The sequence below is a fragment of the Aquila chrysaetos genome, chromosome 18 (assembly GCF_900496995.4).
Source record: "Aquila chrysaetos chrysaetos chromosome 18, bAquChr1.4, whole genome shotgun sequence".
NCBI classification, from domain to species: domain Eukaryota; kingdom Metazoa; phylum Chordata; class Aves; order Accipitriformes; family Accipitridae; genus Aquila; species Aquila chrysaetos.
Window position 1 is genome coordinate 18,324,800 of NC_044021.1, and position 21,043 is coordinate 18,345,842.

The 21,043-nt window shown below is 39.3% G+C and overlaps 1 protein-coding gene and 1 long non-coding RNA gene across 13 annotated transcripts in view; one reads left to right on the plus strand and one right to left on the minus strand.

Moving 5' to 3' along the window:
• Positions 1 to 15,521, minus strand: part of MAK (male germ cell associated kinase) — a 32,696-nt gene extending 17,175 nt beyond the window's left edge. For 8 of the 12 annotated variants that reach the window (XR_003927312.2, XR_003927314.2, XR_003927313.2 and 5 more), the window contains exons 1-8: positions 14,192 to 14,303; positions 11,206 to 11,548; positions 9,359 to 9,413; positions 8,301 to 8,422; positions 7,144 to 7,223; positions 5,206 to 5,338; positions 4,943 to 5,114; positions 434 to 601 (exon numbers count right to left, since the gene is read on the minus strand). Coding sequence is in view for 9 of the 12 variants with exons in the window: in XM_030041630.1 (XP_029897490.1) it covers positions 434 to 601; positions 4,943 to 5,114; positions 5,206 to 5,338; positions 7,144 to 7,223; positions 8,301 to 8,422; positions 9,359 to 9,413; positions 11,206 to 11,306 (831 nt within the window). In the remaining 3 variants the exon portion in view is untranslated. Of the gene's footprint in view, positions 1 to 433; positions 602 to 4,942; positions 5,115 to 5,205; positions 5,339 to 7,143; positions 7,224 to 7,418; positions 8,070 to 8,149; positions 8,169 to 8,300; positions 8,423 to 9,358; positions 9,414 to 11,205; positions 11,549 to 14,191; positions 14,304 to 15,483 lie in introns of those variants that run through there. The other 4 variants (XM_030041628.1, XM_030041631.1, XM_030041636.2 and 1 more) reach the window with 4 other exon arrangements.
• LOC115352888 lies at positions 594 to 14,547 on the plus strand. The gene is made up of 2 exons (XR_003927315.1): positions 594 to 4,240; positions 12,135 to 14,547. It is a non-coding gene; the product is annotated as an uncharacterized LOC115352888 (long non-coding RNA).
• Positions 15,522 to 21,043: the final 5,522 nt, after the last annotated feature.

Consider the following 21,043-nt stretch of genomic DNA (forward strand, 5'->3'; position numbering starts at 1 on the left):
ACATCCCATCTCCAAGTAAAAATAATCCTTAGCTCTTTCATACTGCATTCCATCTGCAGCTTCACAAGAAAGCAAAGCTTAATTTTCAGTATCCCCCTTTGTACAGATGGGGGAGGAACAAGAAAGCAGCAGAGGTGACTTAGAGTTACAATTCAGGAAACTTGATTTTTCTTTATCCTGTCCAGAGAAAGTTTTAGAATGTGCCAATACAGAAGACAACATTGCAGAAATAACGAAAGAGTTTATGTCGTCTGCTGAGCCAGGTTTAGAACTTCTCTTCTCACTACTCAGTCTCGTTCCTACCAAAGCATTCAAAATGAGGAGACGTTTCTCTGGCCATCAGTGTTATGACAATCAATTGGTTTCTATATCTACAATTTTTTAACAATGCAAGAAAATTCAGTCTTATACTTAATCATTCAGGTGCTCAGACCTGACTTGCTGTAGGTCTCTTCTTCGGATTCCAGTTCAACATATCACTCATAAGCTGTATTGCTTCATTACTTGCATTTGGGATGAGAGTTTTTAGGCTTATAGGGACACATTGTGGGAAACGGAAATTCATGGCAGAAGCAAGATGGTACCCTTCTGGCCAGTCACTCTGTTTCAAAGGAAAGAAAAATGAGTACCAAAAAAAAGAACAAAGACTATGTACCTTTGATGTATTAGATCAAATTTAATTTTATGCATCTTGAGCCACACTTTGTCTGCATAGCTCCTTCCTATATAGTGGAAAACAGGCATTCCTATGTTCCATTACAATTATTACAACACCAGTGAATACAGCATCAGTCTCCAATGGCAGTCCTTCTCAAACTCTTCTGTAGGTAAAGGTGGAACCATCATTGTGGATACCCCACTTGGACATACTCTATCTGAACAAGAGTGCAGCAGTACCAGGAGCAGTACCAGGAGCAGTACAGAACATCCCATCTACCACAGAAACGAGCTCAAACACCTGGTTTCAACATACCTTCTTTATGGGAATAGTAGAGCTGAGGCCCTTCTATCCAGCATACTATGGTTGTGTAACCATGATGCAGCCTATACAATACACCGATTCCACCTTTAAGATAGTCAATGATTAAATTACAACTAGATGCTATTGCAACAGAAAAAGCACCATGACCACCAGAAGAAAAACACTCAAAAAAAAAAAAAAAAAAAGAGTTCTTTCGAAAAGTAAACCCTGAATTCCTTCATTGCTTGATAATTGCATTGTTTGAATACAGAACCATAGGATTATCAAAGACCTCAAGAAATCATCTAGTCCATGCCCTTGTCTCTGCCTGACAGGTGTTAAGTCTCAAAAAGCTTCCAGCTGCTGGCACTCCACAACTGCTCTAAACAGTCCATTCCAGTGCTTAATTATCCTCTAGATTAGAAAACCGTAGGTTTCTCTTATGACAATAAAAGACCATTGCTGAGTGTGCTATCATCCATGGATACCAAGAAAGACTCTTTCTGTCTTTTCTCTAGAACAGCCTTTTTATACATTAGAAGGTGCATTTCTTTTCTTCCGGTCTTCCTTTGTGTAGGCTAAAGAAACACAAACAATTGAACTGCTGGGTCTAGGCTTTTTAAGTTTTTCTTCTCTGGACTTGTGATTTTTCTGTCTTGAAAGGCAAAACTTTAAACTGGATGTAATACAGCAAGTGGAACAGAAGGATTAGTTCATGTGTCAGTGGACAATACTCCTTTCTCTACACACTGGTATGGTGTTTGTTGCAACAAAATACTGTTGACATACAATGCACTACATCCTCTTCTACAGATGTCCTAGCTGGATAGTTATCCCCAGATCTTTATGCAACTGATTATTTCTGCCTAAGTACAGCACTCTACACACTACTAAAGAAATTTCTTTAAAACTACATCTCTTCATTTTATAAAGAAACTCTGAATTCTCATCTTGTCTTCTAACATACTCAGTCCTTCCCAGCCTGCTATCTACCAACTTAGGAAGTAAAATCTATTCCATCAGAAGGCCTTTAATACAATTTTAAAATGTATTAAATGTATTTAAAATACCAGATGCAGAGCCACTCAAGAGTCCTATTCAATCTATCTTTCATCTTGAATGCTAACCAGTAAAGCTTACTCTCTGAATAAGGCTTTCAAAACAGGTATGCACTTACTGTGCAGTTTGTTCATATAAATATGCTGATGAGAATGTTATGAGGGACAGCATCAGAAACCTTACTGAAGATAATGTATAATATTAGTGCTTCTCCTCTATCCGCAACGCTTGTTACACTGCTACAGGAGTAAATTGGATAGATTTGATAGAATTTGGTCTTAAGATACCATGTTAGCTATTACTCACCTTTTTATGTACAATGGTTTTAGCTCTGTTAAAACAGTCTATGGTAATCAAAGAACTCAAATATAATTATAAACCACGTCTGGTTCGAATAAGTCTCAAGACTTCAAGTGACTTCCTATTCCACCTCAGAGAATAATTTGTTCATTTAAATTAATGGAGATAGACTCTTTCCTCCTCCGCTGCATCGCCCTCCTTTATTGGAGTTGGTGCCATCCTGTCTGCCAGAGGTAGTGATAAAGGAACAATTTAGAATGAAGTAGCAAGGGCTGTGTGTTGAACTGGTGAAGTACAGGGATAGGGTGAAAATAGTACAAGTGCAAAAATGAAAAATACATTTCATTTTATAAAAAAATGAATTTGGAATTATTTAAAGTGCCATTGCCAACCTTTGACTAATGAAAATGCATTTCATTAATCTCTCCTTTTCAGATTGTCATCAGCTTTTTCATTAAATTGGCATACTGCAAGCGCACCATCACTGCCAGTACTTGAATTGTGCAATGTATTTATAAACAGTGCAACTATTTTATAAATAAAGCAACTTCATTTATAAAATAAATTTTATTTTGCCTGTCACTATTTAAAAAACCCAAACTCACATAAGTCATTAGTATGGTATTATGGACTTAAACAAAGGAAGGCAAATTGGAATGAAGGTAGCTTCTGGGCATAATTCCTGTAATTCCTTATTGCAGGATAATTGAATAAATGAAAATGTGTGTCTGAAAAAAAAATACTATTTGTAAAACTATCTGTAAAACCAGACTATTAAAATAACTGCTTATGTTTTTCAGAATGCAGGACAGTACTTCACTGGTAACAAATGCATCATTTGTTGCGATAATTCCTATCATAATATTTAAGTACTCTTCTTACACAGTGATCTCCCTGAAGAATGCCTTAGCATTGTTGTAAGGAGATAAAATTCCCAAGTCTGCCCAGCAGATGACAGGGGGCACAAAGGAACTAATTACAGCTTCCTGATCCTAGAGGGCTGACTTACAGTCTAACCCTTAGGGTCTTTAGGAGAGGCTACAGTTTTCTCTGAAATACTCAGCTGGTAATGCTCTCTGCTTTCCCAAGCAATCAGCTTGCTACTCAAGGAACGACAGAGTGTAAATAGTTATGATTTGCTTCTGTTAACTACTTACAAGGTTAGAGAAGAACCACAGCAGTCAGCTCAGCGCTGCTCTGCTACTACACACAGTGAAAATCTCTCTGATCTCCCTGCACTTCCAGAACTTGGTTATGCTATACATTGAAGATGTTCCAGAAGCTAGTATGTTGCTCTTTCACAGATATTTTTAATATACATCAAAATGTTCTTCTTACTATCCTAGACTTGTGAGCTGCTCAAAAAACTTAACATATGTGTTTGAAAACTCAAGTCTTAAATACTGCTCATACTACACATTTTTTCTGATGCACAGTTGTCATAGCAAGCACTGTTTTACACATCATAGCAATTTTCACTTAGTCCTCTAGACTCAATTTTCACTTCCACAACATATCATCTATAACTCTCCACCTCTGACCTTTTACTCTGTGCTCTGTCATGAGTTTGCACCTGTTTCTCAGTATGTTCTCTTGGATGCTTTCCCACCATTTCAAGTTCTGCATGTTCCTAGCTAAGCGTAATCTATTTCTGTTTTCTGTTTCTCACTTCTCTATTGATAACAGGTCCTTTACTGGACAAGAATTATGCTATATTTTATATCATTAGAACACTAATGAAATTGATGTTTTTCTCTCCCACCCTTAGGTTTTCCAGATCTAGATACTCTGTGTTCAGTTATTTCACCAAGTTCTGTTTGCGCCCATAAAGTACTGATACACATCTGCCATCTCTTAAAAGTATTCTTTGGAGAATAATGTATTATATGGCTTTTTTTCAATTTATTCAGAATTTTGAAGGTAAGCTTATTCTTTTATTGCATGTTCATATATCCATTTGCTAAAACAACTTTTTAGCTGAAGTAAATATAATTGCATACATTTTTATACGCACTACCCAAACCTTCCTTGTAATTTTAAATAGTATTTAGGCTGTCCAGAAAATAATTGTTTCCTCTCTAAAATACTGCACTTTTTTCCTGCATTACTTTTTATTGCTAATAATATTTATGAGAGATCTGTGTTTGAGATCAAATGTTTCCTTTATGCTTTAAAAGTAAGAAAAGCGTAATTTGTCTTATTTATTCTATCTTCTACAAGCTCCAAATTCTGGGTGCCAGCCTAGAAGAGTTACACTTTCAGGAAAAGAAAGCAAATTGGCTGTGGCAAAATGAAATCCTAGGAGACTTCTGATTTTCTTTCCAATACGCATAGCTTCAAATAACTAAATTAAACAATTTTATCTGTCTTTCATCAGAGGAGAGCAAGGCTACACATAATGGTATGATATACAGCAGATGCTAATATACAACAACAGACTAGCATTACATGCCTTAATGGAAGCTTGAAAGAAATACAGTTGAGAAAACCCTAAGTCTGCAGGAAACTTACTAAACCAATAATTTATATGTATGTTCTGAAAGAGAGATAACATTCAATATTTTATAATAATTTTATTTAACTTTTTAAAAATACATTCGTGTGAGTTTTTCTAAGTCTTACCTTCTTTGGAGTCCCTAATACTTGGCAAATTTTGAAGATTTCATCTACTTCACTTGTGCCTGGGAAAAGAGGTCTTAGTGTGTATAATTCAGCCATTATGCTGCCAACTGCCCACATATCAATAGGTGAGCTATAAATAGATGATCTTAGCAAAACTTCAGGAGCACGGTACCTATGAGGATGGAAAGAAATAACATATAAATTAAAATAGTAAGAGAAAGGTAATTAATTAAGATAATGTATTAACTTCTTAATATACTTACCACCTGGTAGAAACATAATCTGTATAAGGTGGCTGAGACCTTAGTTCTCTAGCCAAACCAAAATCTGCTATTTTCACAAGTTCTGGTCCAATACAGAGAAGGTTTTCAGGCTTCATATCTCTATGAAAAAATCCTGTAGAAGACCAGACAGAAAAGAACAGCAAATTATCTTGTCCTCACTTCTTAAACTGCAACCTCTAATAGAATAATCAAAAATTTACTTTGGGATGTTTTGGAAGAATATAGGGGTTTTTTTGTTGTTTTGTTTTTTTTTTTTTTTTTAATTCAACATAAAAGAATGGTAACCCTTCCCCCAACAAGCACACACATTTTTCCTCCAGTGATTATTACACCAAGTGCTCTTAAATTAACAAATGTAAACTGAAAATTAATTAGCTATTGCAGCAATATCAAATAACAAACCAATTTCAGACTGAAATCTTTTGCAAAAACTACAACTGCTTTGTCAGTTTTGGATAATGGAAAATTGAGCATCTGACACACTTACTTGATTTATAAAATTTCTTGAATGATTTTTAACTAGTTTATTTATCATTGTGACAACAATTTGCAGACAGACATATAAAAGATATCAAAATTCTGCTCAGGAATGCCAATACTAGTAATGCAGGCACACAAAGTTTCTTTGATGCTTGCTGCTGGCTTGAGCACCTATATACCTGGACAGCGATTAAGTTGCTAAGCAAATCAATTCTGCTGTTTAATTGGTACACACGATTTGTTAGAATATAAATAGATTTGATTGAAATTCACTTGCTACAATAAAGCATTCAGTTTCTGCATGCAGAAATTGATGACCATGGTAAGAAATTGGCTGAAATTATTTGTAAAATGTAAATGTTCAAATTTATCATATCTGTCATTCCCAAACACTTATGGTCAAAACAAAATATTAAATATTGTAACTTAGAAATGGCAGTTTTTCTTAAATTTTAATTTTCTCATTTATTTCATGTAGAAATGAGGAAGGAAAATAGGATACTAATAATCAGAGAACAGTATACGATCTTGATCTGAAAGACATGAAATGGCAATTTCTGGGTATTTGGTAGTACTGAACAGAACTAATTATTTATCTGAATTCATCAACAGGCCTTAGCAGGGTACATGAAAGCCCGAGATCACTGGGAACATTGTTTCTTATTTCATTTTCAGTTAATATTTTGTCGTCTTTGGAAAGTTTTAAGGATACCAATGTGATGTGAAGGACAAGTACGAAATAAAAGAGTTGAGCAAGAGAGTAAATTACTACTTTTCTAAATGCAAAGGAGCTTAATACCAGTACTTAAGAACGCAGTCTGCAGACAGATATTAAACATGAGTATTAAAGTTTTGTAAATGCTGTAAAACTTCTTGTTGTTGTGAGCACGCAGCACCTCTTATTTAGACTGTGCTTGTAATTCCTAGAAAAGTCACATCTCTTAAAATATTTAAATCCAGGTTGTATTTGATAAAGAGACTGTTTGAATTTCTTCGTGAACAAGTTATTTTAATATTGTTTTAGATATAGGGTATCATATTAGTTTTAGCATCTCAAGACAGGAGAAACTGCCATCTGTAAAGTATATCATAAATGCTCCTCATCTTTTTGAGGAAACAGAAATGCATAGTATAGCACAGCATACAAGTTTCTTTAATTTGTTTATTCATCTGGTAACTAAGGTGGAAAAAAAGTACTGAACAGTGTATGAACAGTACCCAATGCTTTCAAAAAGAAAGAGGAAAATCTGAATATAGGAAAACAAAATGTAACTTCAGGTGTGGTTTAAAAATGCACCATACTTGAAACAGGTAAGAATAATTTTTATTACAGATAATTAATAGCCTTTGCTAGATACTTTTGTTCCTGTTATTACTGTGCATTATCTTACTTTCTAAAAAAAGTGCTACACAGTTAAACTCTAACATGAAACCTACCGTGTTTATGGATAAAAGCTAGCCCTTGTAATATCTGATACATCATGTTCCTGATGACTGACTCGGGAAACAACTTGTTTCTGTGAAGAAACAGATTAACAACTTCACATAATTAAAAAAATAGTGTATTTTCAGCACATATGTATTTCTTCATTTTGCACAACACATCATGAACAGATGAAAACAGACCCGTCAAGTCTTGCGCACAAAGTAAGACAGATGCAACTAGCTCTCATCTCAAAACTTGCTTGCTGCCAGGCCTTAATTTCACTTACTTTAAGTGCTGTAGAGGGACTTCTCTGCAGAGAGGTTCACGATACTCTCTCTCTGTAGAAGGTGGTTGGCCAACAGTGTGCTTGACCAGATGAACGTGGAATGCACAGTAACGTAGCAAGGAAGAGACCGCACAGCGCAGCACTGGGGTAGATGTGTTACCCAGTGGTACCCTTAAGGGAACCCTGATGGAGAGCAGTGCTTCCCAGCTGTAGGGTAACATTGTGCTAGTATCGCTAGCAGCTATCTCGGGATGCGAAGCTAAGAGCTTTGCACATTAGGAGATAAAGGTGCATGACAATGTCTGAAGGAAACGCACATTAAAGGCAAAAGAATTCAGCAAAGAAAAATGTTATTGAAGAGGCAGGTCCTATTCCAAAGTCCACCTTGCAAGCCTTGCTACGTACTGTTTGTCCAAGATTGCAATGTCACACAGTTAGTCCATATATAGGTCTTTCTTATAAGCATGCATGCGTGTACATGCAGATGACCATCGCCACCTTAAGCCAAATCCATGAGCAAAAGCAGAACGAACAGTATTTATCCAATCCTTCATACATTAAAGTGAAGGCTAATAAAGAAAAAAAAAAAAAAAAAAAGAAAGTATTTGGAATTTCTCTCATGGCTCTACACACCAAAGACATGCAAACTGTTGTGTTAACAACAGAACAAACTTATTTCCAAAAGCATTACAATATGCAATATTGTAATGCAGAGCAATGCAGAATTCTACCCTCAGATAAGCAGGTGCAGCAACTCCTGTTCGCATCAGTGGGGCTGCAAGAAGAGCCAAAACCAGAAATTCCAATGTGTTCTTCAAGATAGCATAAGAATCATTAAATAAAGCATGATAGCACGCTATTTGTTTTATGAAAAAGACATACCTGTCCTTCATTAACTGATAGAGATTTTCCTTCATGTATTCAAATACAAAGTAAAGGTGGTCATTTTCTCGTATGACTTCTTTCAATTTTATTACATTGGCATGATTTAGCTTCTTCAGAGACTGTAATAGAGCAAAATATGTCTTCAGATAACTCAACAGTGACTTTGATTCCTTACCAGAACTAAATTTTTAACACATAAAAGTTTCTAGCACAGAATTTACAAAACACGTCCATCTGATAGTCCATATTTATCTTGTAATCTCCATTTCAAAGAACAACAAAATAGTATTTTAAATTAATTTCAAAATAAAAGCAGCAACAACATAAATAGTAGTTTAAAACATCTATTTCTAGGGTTTACATCATAGCTGGGGTGAAGATTAACACAAAAACCTAATTCCCTACAACGAAAGACAGTGCTGAAGCTGTAACAGCTCTTGCTCACAGAACTGAATAAGAAAACCCAGCAATTTTTTAATGAAACTTTCATGAACAAGGAGTCTCTTACAGGAGTTCTTTTTGGAGATACTGATTATGTGCAATCTCCAGTAAGTCAAACCTAAACTATGGATACCCAACTCCTTTGATAGGGAGTTTTGTATAGACAGAAAATCAGACGCCTGATGGGATGACTTGGAATTTAAGCCCAGGAATTCAAGTGTTATTCTATCATTTGGCTAGCCAAAACTCCCAGTGCTTTCTACAGATGCCCCAAATACAGGATATAAGGACTGGATATACACCTAGAAATTTGCCATTAAAATGAAAGAGCAAGATGGAAAAACACACACACACACAAAATCAATTTCTTTATCTTCTCTCAAAGACAAGAGGCTTAGCTATGAGACATGGCCACTGCTTGAGAATAGTGGGATATTCCACAAAGCAGCAGGAGCTCTAGGAGTGCCAGCAGCTCATGGTTTTGTAGAATCTGTCACCCCCATTTAAAGAGTTCACAGAGTCTGGCCTTATGCTCAGATATTGTAGATGCTCTTTTCCTTCACGCAAACCTAACCAGACACTTATTTTTAAATGTGGTGTGTTCACCACTTTACCTTGACTTCTCTCAAATTCATACATTCATCCCATGAATAGAACTTTCTTTTCATTCTGAAATACAAGTCCGAGATAAAGTATTTTCAGTGAACAGTACAGAATGCTTTTAGAGCAAAAAAATCTCAACATGTCATTTTCCAAGTGTAGCATTAGCTGTATTAAACTCAATTTAAAACGTTCCAGAAAACCCATCAGCAACATAATTAAAAACAAACTCAACTTTTAGAATTGCTAGAAATTTAAGTGTTTGATGATTAATCACTGCAAACATATTTTTAGAAGAGTAGTTAGCCAGAGAGACCATGATACTCCAAGGTATTTATAAAAACATCAGGGACACAAAATCCCTTTGTATCATTTGAATTGTGCTCTTAATAACAAGGAAAGCAACAGTGACACTGCACATAAAACATGGATATTTCAAAGCAGAAAAATCACCTCTTTGTGCCTAAGTTGCACTTTCTAGGAAAACGAGAAAATTATATTTTTGAAATCTGCTTATCTTGACTGCTTAACATTATAATTAAGCATCTGACTTGATCAGTCATTTTTACAAACCTGTTCCAAGGTATTAAATACCAAATGAATAAGGTTTCATTTTTTCAAGCAATACTCATATATATATATATATATATATACACACACACAACAGTCTCTAAACTAATCATTACATGTAACAGTGTAATACATTTATTTGTAAGTCATGCGTAGATAAAAACACAGATATTCGGTGTTGCTCAGATGTTGGGACGGGGCTGTGAATGTTGTTATTTGCTGTGTTTCTGTGACGTTCTAGTGCCTAGAGTGAAGAGATTTAAACCCAAGATTTTCATTTTAAATAAACTTATCTTCAACCAAAACTGTCCCCCTTCAAATCCCAAAATTAAAAATCACACAAAAGAATTCCAAATCCCAAAATCATGAGAATGAAAAACACTTCCCACAAAATGTTCCTTTTGCCTAAAAATAATGAAAATAATCAACTGCAGATTTTTTTTTTTTAAGCTTAGATTAATATTATTAACTTAGGTAACAGTACTAGCAGTATATGGAGAAACCTGAAATTCTCAGAAATTCTTAAAACAAAAGTCAGTCAGTTACGTTACAATTATCTTTCTGCAGTAAATCCATATATGGAGTAAAAAAAAAAAAAGCACATAGAATTTCTGGTATTTCAACTTACACTTTACATCCTGCTTGCAATTCTGTAGGAATACAAGGAGAACTTCCCCACTCCTCTAGTACAATTTTTGTTGTTTTGTAATAATCTTTTTAGGCAAGTATGACAATGCTGATGATTACGCACAACACAACTTTATTAGACCCAAGGAGACAGCCTTTATTTACCTGACCAGACTGTTACTTGGTAGTTATCATTGTAGCAATATCTGAAACTTAATGCAGTACCTAAAAAGATTTGGGGGGGGGGGGGGGGTAGGAAGGTGTTTCAAATCTACAAATTTCAAATTCTTACAATTTGTATAAATAAACAAACTCCCTAATTAATCAACTGCACATTCAGTTTTGCTTTTCCTTTGGTGTTAGCCTAACAACATTTTTAGAAGGAAGCATGTCTGAACCGAAAAAAAGCAGCATGCAATTTTATAAGCCAAGATAAATCAGTAACTTAGACAAACTGATGTGTCTCTCTATTGATCTGTTAGCTGAAGTCTGACCCACGATCACCTTGTTAAGCATCTTAATTAAAAAAATTAATTTTATGTTGATTTCCTTAAAAAGAAAAGGGAAATTTTCTTCTATTATACACAGATGGCAGACAACAAAGTTAAAAGTGAGAATCTTTAAGCTTTTGCAAGTACCTTTACTGAATTTAGATGTTGCATACCTTTTGATAGCCACAAGTTCTCCTGACTCATTGCTCTTCCCCATCAACACACTGCCATAGGTGCCATCACCTAGTTGTTTCATGATTGTGTAACGGTTCATTTTTTTTTTTTTTGAGACCTGGATAGCCAAAAGCTTATGAATTCTAAATGTCTTCTGTTTTATTAAAGGATTCTATACTCTTTGATTTTCTTAGAGAAATCTTCTTCCAGACTGTTTTACGTTGATGAATGTCTTCTCATAATGGAGCAGGATATTCACTAGTCTCCTCCAAATTACAGCTACTTTGAGATCCAGATATAAAGTTTAAGCGACAGAAGAACATGGTCATTCTCACATAGATCCTTACCAAAAAAAAAAAAAAAGGAAATATGTAATTTTACAGTATTTTAGGAAGGAGACACTCTACTATTTGTATCTAACAATAACAACCCCCAGATCCATATGTGTTCTTTAAATAGAACACTTCAATATAACTAGTTCCTTTAAATCCTTCAAACCACAGAAGGTGCCTAGTCTAGAATTAGGGTTAGAGTAAGCAGGGACTGGAGAATCAAGCTCAAATCAACTGGCATCTATTGTCAGCCTACCTCTATAGGAGATGCAGAATTCAGCATGCAACTCCATAGTCCTTATCCTTATGCCTGAATTAGCTACAGGCTGGTGAGGCTGTCCAAACAGATTAACGAACTCAAATTCAGCTGGTAACAAGCCTCAGGCCTGAGATTTACAGGCTTGGCAAAATTCACCAATAAAATTGGCCTCTTATGAGTGTGAATGCAGCATTCTCAAGTAGACTAGCCTGCTGTGTAAAGGAAACATCTGCGCGGACAATACACCAATGTTTCCAAGCTGTTATTACTTGAAATGCTGCTTCTGTGGAGGAGTCGTAACATGTACCTTGTTACTCACTGCTGCCTCTATTACCAGGGAGGAATCTTACATCAGCTGTCAAGATGCCAATAACAAGTGACCTAGTGGACATCTCAATTTATAATCTTTGCACCAGACGACCACCAGTTTGGCAGTGAAAAATATAAAGAAGTTTTTATCCATCCCCCCCAAAAGCCGTTGCTACACTAAAATAAGATCACTGGTTGATAACGTATTCCATAACAAAGCTAAAAACCAGATTTAACAAAAAGTAACAATCATAGACAATTCAAATTATGACTGGGTTTTAAATTGGGCTTTCATAAATTTAGGCCTATTGTTTTTCTCAGAATTCAGCTTTATATCTTATTCCCCAAAGTGCCTGCACACACTCTAGTCTTTACTACCTTGAATAATGCCATTTCTTCAACAAGACTATTTGTTGACTCCAGTAATAAGCAGATGATCAAGTGTTTATGCCAAGTTAAGGTACATACTACATACATATCTTGCAAGTTATCAATTGTTAGTTTTATATATATATTAAAAAACCAAACCAAACACTTTCTGAAAGTATTCTAATACACATTTTACAACACAGCATCTGCATCTAAAGCATCAGCAAAGATAGATGCAAAATGCATACGCAGTTTAAGTACACATAGGCATATAACAAGAAGTGAAGTTAAATGTAACAGGATTTGGGTGCCTGCATTTCTCTGTTTCAACAAATATCACTGTACATTGTTTAAGACATGGTTTTTCAGAGGGGATTCAGCAATATCTGCCAAAGATGGCCCTGGCCTGAACTCCTAGAGTTACATACGTTAAAAATTTGGAGAACTCACATGCATTTCATGCCAACCTTTTGCGCTCTAACAAAGTGAACCAAAATACCAAGATGAAAACCTCTGTTTTTCTTGACTTGTCTTGATCACCGAGAGAACTCATATAGCGAGACATCATCAACTGAAAACTAACCAAATGCAGTGAAAAAAAGGACTGCAGGTATCACACTTAACTCAAAGCTTTTCTCCAACTTTTTAGAGAATTTATCCTTCATACAGAAGTATCTAAAAGAATTGATAAGATTTCTGCGGACAACTAAACAGTCAATTTTACAGCAGTACTATGGCATGCGGTAGTCCGTAGGAAATGCTGGAGGGTGGCAGAGGTTTGCTGACCAAGAAGTGCAGCACTGGATCCTGCAAGACACTAACCGCCACTGTCCACCGATATTAGAATAAATGAGGCTGCCAAGTACTTGCGTTTATCAGCCTGGTGTGGCATCAGGGTCAGGGGCTTCTTTTGCTTTTACTGGAATTACAGAGCATGATGACTTAGAACATAAATGCCCTAGAGATTCACATTTCACTACAACAGGCTTTGGCACACTTTGTACTTTGCACCACACATACCCAGCTCAGGTGTGCAACTTTTTCTCTGTGGTCTCTTCCCCCGCCCCCCCCCCCTCAAATTTGCAGTTCAGTTTTCTCTTTTGTACCAACCCAGGGAAAAACAAGGGCTCAATCTAGCTTTTCTGGTTAACGCAAGCCTCTGAAGTGGCCTTTCCCGTCCTAAAGCTTATATGATATTATTTCCTCAGCAATATGAAGCTCTAAAATGTAAAATTGTCATAATAGTCAACTACCAAACTGAAAAGAGAAATCCTACTGTAAACAACAGCTTGTTTTATACTCTTAATGACAGACTGTCCATAATCTCTTCACACAGGATTAAGGAAGGATTAAAGCAGGGGACAAATAAAGGACAAAATACAATAGCTTGAAGGAATCTAGTAATTTGTGGAAATTTAGAGAAGCTGAACAAGTACTAAATAATTTAAGCAAATTTTCACTTTTACTATATTATTGGTGTTTTATTTTAAGCACTAGCAACAACTTTAAATTATTTTAGATGCCTGAATTATGTTTCAAAATGTAATGAATAACAACAAATCATCTGCATTTCTGCTGTACAAGTATTATGCATTACCAAAAGTTTTACATTTGCATGCTAAATAGGCTACTCTCAAATTAAAATACAAACTAGGATATATGACCTGATAAAGACCTCCCACACAGATAAGCAAAACACAGCCCAATTTCACCAACCTGTTTACAGTAACTGCTGAAATCACCAAAACCGTTCACAGAGCATGGCACTACTCTCAATGATCCAAACTGGCAGTATTGCACAGTACAGAATGTATGCCGATACAAATTTTAACAGTTGAAAAACCCCACAGCCACAAACCAACAAACAAATTGTTGCTACAAGAACCTGCTTTGTAGTGACTGTATGTTACTAAAGCTGACAGTAATCAGGTCCATGACAGGTGGATCCAGTTCTCGAGATTAACTACAAATCCATTACTCTAATCAAAGACCAGTGGTTATTTAAAAGCATGACTGCTCAGCTGCAAGCAAGAAGTTAACAACACGGCAATAAATATTTGTACTTTCAAATATAATGCCTTAGATATGTTTTTTTTAAAAAAGTCTCTTCAAAAGTCTACAATGTTGTTTTACTTATTTGTATCGGGCATGCAGGATGGGGCATATCAAAAAGCAGGAACTCCAGTTTGCTGGAAGTATTTTCCCTCGTGTTGTTCCAAACCAGCCTTGGTTTCGAACCAAAACGATCCACACCAACTTTTTCAGGATGTTTTAACAGTGACCTGCCTGCGCCGCTGCTCCGTGCCAGCAAGGTTACCTCTTCCCACCCCCGTGAAACCTCTTCCCGCAGCGCAACGAGCGGTACGGCCCGTTTCAGGACAGTAATGGTTTCGGTGAGACCTGCTGCCAGACTTTCAAGTCTCCAGCCTTGGGCAGTGTCCAGAAGGAACACAGACTACTCGTCTTTCAACACCTCCGCCCCACCGTAAGTTTCGACAAATGCCCATTTCCGTGCCAATTTTCGTTTCACCTGACGACACTCGGTTACCTCTCAAGAGCGTGCAGTTACCTTCCTTCAGATACGCTCACGGCGGAAAGGGGAGCGCAACTCTCCTCTCACTCAGGCTACGAAACTCAAGCCCGCCCGGCCTGGCAGTTTCACCCCGGCTCTCATGAATAAAAATTCACCTCCTCTCGTTAACCCTGAACGCTTCAGGCCGCCAAGGCCCGGACCTGCCCTGCTGAAGCCACAGCAGGCGGGATCCCAGCTCCGCCGATCCGAACGGGGCCTCCTTTCGCCCCCGAGCCCAGCACTACGGAGCGGGCTAGCCCCTTACACCCGCGGGGGACAGGCCGCTAGTGACCGGCCCGCCTCCGGTCAGCCTGGGGGCTGGCAGAAGCCGTCCTCCCCGGGGCTGCTCCCGCCCCAAACCGCCCGGCCCCGGGCAACGCGGACACCCAGCCGCTTTCCCGCCGCCGTACCCCCCCGAGCGCGGCCGCCCACTCACTGCGGTGCCAGCGGGGCGGCCGAGCCCCCGGCCCTCCCGCCCGCCAACCGCCGCCGGGCCGCTCTGCCTCGTCGCCGGGGCGACGGCGCCGGGCCCGAAGGGGGAGGGAGGGGCCTGCCGCTGGCCCCGCCCCTCCGGCCGTGGTCACGTGGCGCGGGAGGGGAGCGCGGGAGCGGGGTGTGCGCGGGTGGAGGACACGGGGGGCTCTGGGTGTGCGGGCGCGGCCCGGGGGGGGGGGGGTGTCCCCAAAACCGCGTGGGAGAGCGGCGACGAGCCAAAACCGCGTGGGAGAGCGCGGGGTGTGCAAGAGGAGCTGCGCCTGGCGGCGGGAGCCACCACACCTGGTTCCTGAAGGTGGCACCGTGATAACACGAGATCATCGCCCCGAGTAAAGCCACCAGCTGAGCCACCGCGTACTCAGGATTGGTACAGAAATCCCTATCTGTAACGAAGTCCGAAGTTATTTTTTTCCCTGATGGTTTGGTTTGGTTTTTTGTTTCATCATTTATTGTAAGCAATTTATTAAAATGCACATTGGTAATACTGATGCAGGGGGGGAAACTTTGAATGCTATATGTACTTTAAAATATATGTGTTTCTATTATAAAAATAATCGTGAAGTTTCTTCTCGGTCCTTTGTAACCCACATTTCTCCAGTGTGTACAGGAGGCACGGTTAATAAAAATTGCATATTTAGTGTCTGAGTCAGAGGGTAGTTTTGGCAGTGAAGTCTCATCTTAACCTTCAATTCCCAACATTAGTTTGAACTTCCTATTTTTTAACGTTTTTGAGAGCGACAGGCAAGAAAAGATCTTTTCAGCACGATAACTACTAGTGGCACCATGGAGGGAAAGGCAGGAAATTGTTTTAGAAATTCAGATTCATATCTGCTTCACCAAGCTGGCAGCTCAGGCTTGCTGAGCAAAAATGGGAAGCTGTCTTAATTACACCTTTCCCCCCCCTGCCCCCAGCTCCCGTCCTCATTAACTGGTGTGGTAACTTTGTGATGGTTTAAGCACTGTTGACAGATTAATTGGTTCTACCTCAAGTCAACTGGGTGGAACGTGGGGCTATGGGAATCGGTTTTCTGGAATCCAAAGGATTCGACCACTCACATGTAGTTTGCTGAAATGAAAGCACAAGAAAAGAACAGTATATTTTCTGAAACAGAATATGCCCATTTCCTTTATTGAAATAAAACGTCAGAGGTGCCTCCCGGGTAAAATGGAAGTTCAAAGGTGAGACTTGGACGTGAGAAGGGAGAAGGTACCATCATCCACACAGGCAGAATTCAGGCAGCGATTCAAGAGGAGCTGATCATACATAGCAAAGCGCTGAACCATGCCTTCAGCTGTAAGGATGTGTTTGAACGCTACTGTTACATGTATAGGTTACGTGCGTGGAAGTACCTCTCCACCGTCAGTGGAAATGGTGTGATGACCCCTCCCTGCCCTCGTGTCCTTTCCTCTCCCTCTCCTCAGCTTAGCCTTGTCCCACGGCTGCCCTTCTTTCCCAGTGACGGGCTCCCTCCTCCTCCTCTGGTGCTGCCAGCCCATTTCCACAGATAACCCCCCGGCTACCTTCCCCTGCAGGGCCGTGGGGCTAACGAGAGGCTTCCTGGGACCCTGCCGGGCTTGAGTGTTATGTGGCCTGTAAGACTGGTTTGTGAAACTGTAATCCCTTCTCCAAGGAGATTAGACCGTGGAAGGGAAGGAAGCTACAGCTGCTTTAGCGCTCTTATCTGGGAAGGCCCTAGAACAATGTTCTTGGTTGCTTCTGGGGCATTTCTAGTCTAATTGCCGTCCCTTATAAGAGATCTGGCACAAGCAAGGGGTCTGATGTTTAAATAATTTCAGTATTAGTTTTGCACAGGTGCAACACTTAAGTCTAAATTCTGTTATGGGGACCTTGTGTCTGTCAATTGTTGGTGCTTTCTGTAACGCTCCCCAGCGTTTCACACGTGTGAAGACAGAAAGGCTTGTAGACAGCACTTGCCAGTGTTTAAGCCAAACTGGAACATGGTGCGGAGTTGCAGGACGAGCACTGCAACCCAGTCACTTAACACTTCATTTTGTCATAACGACAGGAGAGAGGTGCCGTGCTGCGCTCTTGCTATGAACCAGGAAACCAAAGGAAAGGCAACAGGCTGGAACAAAAAGACCCAGGAACTGCAGCCGTGTTTGTGAGCCTTGCGAAAGGACCTCCAAGAACATCCTCATGCACCTGCTTCCCTGCTCGTTTTACACAACAACATGAGCAGATCCACTGCTAATTTTCTGTTGAAAGAACCTTCTTTGGCTGTGGTCCTTAAAGGTGTTGATGCTTTGCTCAAATGCCAGCCTAAGTGCCTGAAACTGGCTTCTCCTAAATGCCATCACAAGTGCCAGCATGCATGTTGAAGCTAATAGGGGCTGTGTAAACTCCATTTCGTTCCTGTTTGTTTGAATGAGTTTAAGCCAAATGAGCGATGTTTCTGTGCGATAACTTATTTGCACCTGTATCATCCCACTGATCTTTGTGTTGCATATGGACTCTTGTGAGCCCACAGAGATGTCCTGTTGAAATGCATTCTTCGTTTTGCACAATCCCAACTGTAGTGCTACATAAACTGTAACTGGTTCACCCTCCCCTTGCTTGTGGGTGACAGGCAGATATTTACTTTACTCAGCTAGAACACCGAAGGCAGTTATCCAGACATGGGACATCACCGTACACCGGTCTCGTTACTTCTCAGGCAGAGGGGTTTTAACAGGCCTGGACTAACTTCTCACTCTGTGCGTTGGGAGGAATTACTCCAACATTAAATATCTCAGTTCTCCCCTTTTTATCTGCATGTAATTGCTACTGATAAGTGTGGGAATGACATGAACTTTCCTAAATGCATCTCTAGAAATGCATTGTGCATCCTGCTAAATGGTGTCTCTCAGGAAACACGATCTGCTTTTGTGAATGGGAGGAGCTCGGTTGTACTAGATAGCTTCCCCAAAAAAGACACAAAGAAAAACCCTAGAAATCCAGAAAAAATCCCAGAAAATCCCCAGGAAAAAGCCCCAACCGGTCTCAGAAATCATATTCTGCTCTGTTGCATCAGTGTCTGTAGAATACCTCTGGTTTCCACCCGCAGATCTCGGAGGAAAGCTTGCCTCTGTCTTTAAAGATGATAGTCTGTACCCCAAAATGAGGAGACCAACTACTTCAAGCTCAGGAAGCCCAAACCAGCCAAGTTTCTACATGCCTTGTTTATAGCATTTAGTGTATTTGAAAAGCCCAGAGGTAACCTGCTTTTTGAAGAGGAGCAGGGGCTGAGCGGATTGCTCAGACTCTCACCGGAGATCTTTGGCGGGACCGGGTGGACACACGCGGCCGCGGCGCGGGACAGCGTGCCAGGCTCCGTCCTCCCAGCACAAGGAGATGGGACCACAAAATGATGCCCGTGTGTAATTGCACCCGTCAGATGCGCGATACACGGCCGCGTTCAGCGGGTACGCGGTTGAAAAACATTGTCACTTGGCCTTTTGTCTCTGGGAGGCATCCATTCAACACTTGGGCTTTTAAACTTTGCCATTAAGAGGCTGCTATTTTGGTACAAAGGGCAGCCTCCGCACGGGGACAGATGGTACTTTACCTCAGTAGGGCCCTTGTAGCCCACGTAAAGCTGGAGCCACAGGTGGCCAAGGTTTGAAAGTGCCTTTTCCCCCCATCCGTCTGTGAGTTGGCTATAACAACTGGAATTTTTTAGATGAAGATGTCTGCCGCAGTACAGGATGCGGGCTGGCAAGGGGCTCCTCTCATGTGCTCAAGGCAGGACCAGAAACCACGCTTGAAGGGGATGGTTAATGGAAGAGAAGATGCTTACTCAAGGACTGAAGGGAGCACATCTTTCTTCAGGAGGCTGCTTTGCTTGAGAAACATGCTTTTAAAGTCAATTCTGCAGCTATAGAAACCAACGAGGAGGCTTTCAATTTCAGCTTTTTTGTTACAGAAGCTCACATTGCCTTTACATTTATATATTTTGGAGACAAAATTATGTACAACACTAGACTTTATCCATCTGATCTTTTATCTGAAAAAGGTAATGCACAGATACCTTGTCCCAGACACTCGTGTGTGAAAAGGAGCAAAGTGAAGAAAGACTGCAATAACATTTGGAGTGGTTTTATTTGTTCTAGTGTTACAGATGATGCGGTGAGGTAATAGCTACTGTAGCTTTTTACTGCGCTTAAACAGTTGTCAAGTTATTAGGAATAAGTCCACACCCAAAAAGTAGCATCTTAACACAATTGGCTGCATTTTAATTGGTGTACGAAGTTCTCCTTAAAAAGCTATGTTTAAGAGCATAGCATAACAATTTAAGCATACAGCTACAATGACAAGTTTCATACCAGCAATATTAACAGCACAAAACCCCCACAGCTTGTCTGAATGTTTTAATACACTTGAAGCTTGAGTTGTTGTTGTCTAACTCCTCTAAAGTTAATATAAATTGGAGCAATTTACAACTTTAAAATTTTGACTTTTGTGTCTGCTCTGAATCATTCCAGACTTTTTAGTCATTTTGTTTGGCCTTATTCCCCTCCAACATGTTTCTTTTAAGCTTAGAAGGCTCTAAATCTTAATTTTTATTCTACACACCAAATGCCTCAATATGATTTGGAGTACAGATGAGAAATCTCAGGGCATAGTGTTATATATCCCTAAACTCTAAAGCTTTGCATCAGTCTGAGTGGTAACTTTTTTCTTTTTTTTGTTTACTATATGCACTAATTATCAAACTGAGGCTGCTCACCTGAATGTTCTTGTCAGTAATTTAGAACACCTGGTAGACAAATTGCCATAAGAGTTTAACAAAAGCCAAATGAGGTATACAGCAAATAGCCTAAAAGACAAGGTAAATATGCTGCAGATGAACTCATTTAGTCTTTTTGTAAATTCCAGCTTCACATGGCTTGAATTTTTAAAATGCTGAACAATCCAGTGCTGAAACAGGATGCTATTAGCTAAATTCCTGTGGGGCTCAATTTCACATATCAGACTGCATGCATTGTTTTGATGAAAATACAAAAAGAAAGAAAACAAACTACAGCAGAAATAATGATTTTAAAAACTCAGGTATTTGTACACTGTGCTTTGCAAGTAAGATTTGTTTACTAGTTTGCTGATAGCGTAACAAGGTTCTGTGTTGAAGCCAACTAGCTTGCTGCTCACATTAGTTTACATGGTACTTCGTTTTCAACCATGATTTCACGTTTATTGAAAGGGTACAGTAGCATACCATTACTCAAAACATAGCAAAAATAAACATAAACCAGATTTTTTTTTAAAAAAGCATCCAAAAAGTTAAAGATACATGGTAACTTAATAAAAAGAAGAAGTTTTGTAACCCTGACCAATCCCCTGTGCCTATAAAGCTCCATTGCTCAGCACACATGGTTTGGGTACAGGTTCCATTCCCCAGTACTAGGCAGCTTTCAAAATACCCAAGTTTTAAGCCAGCAGTACCCCTCTGTTTCTTCTTCTTCTTCCTGGTCTAAAGGAGAATTACTTCAATTAGCTAAGAATC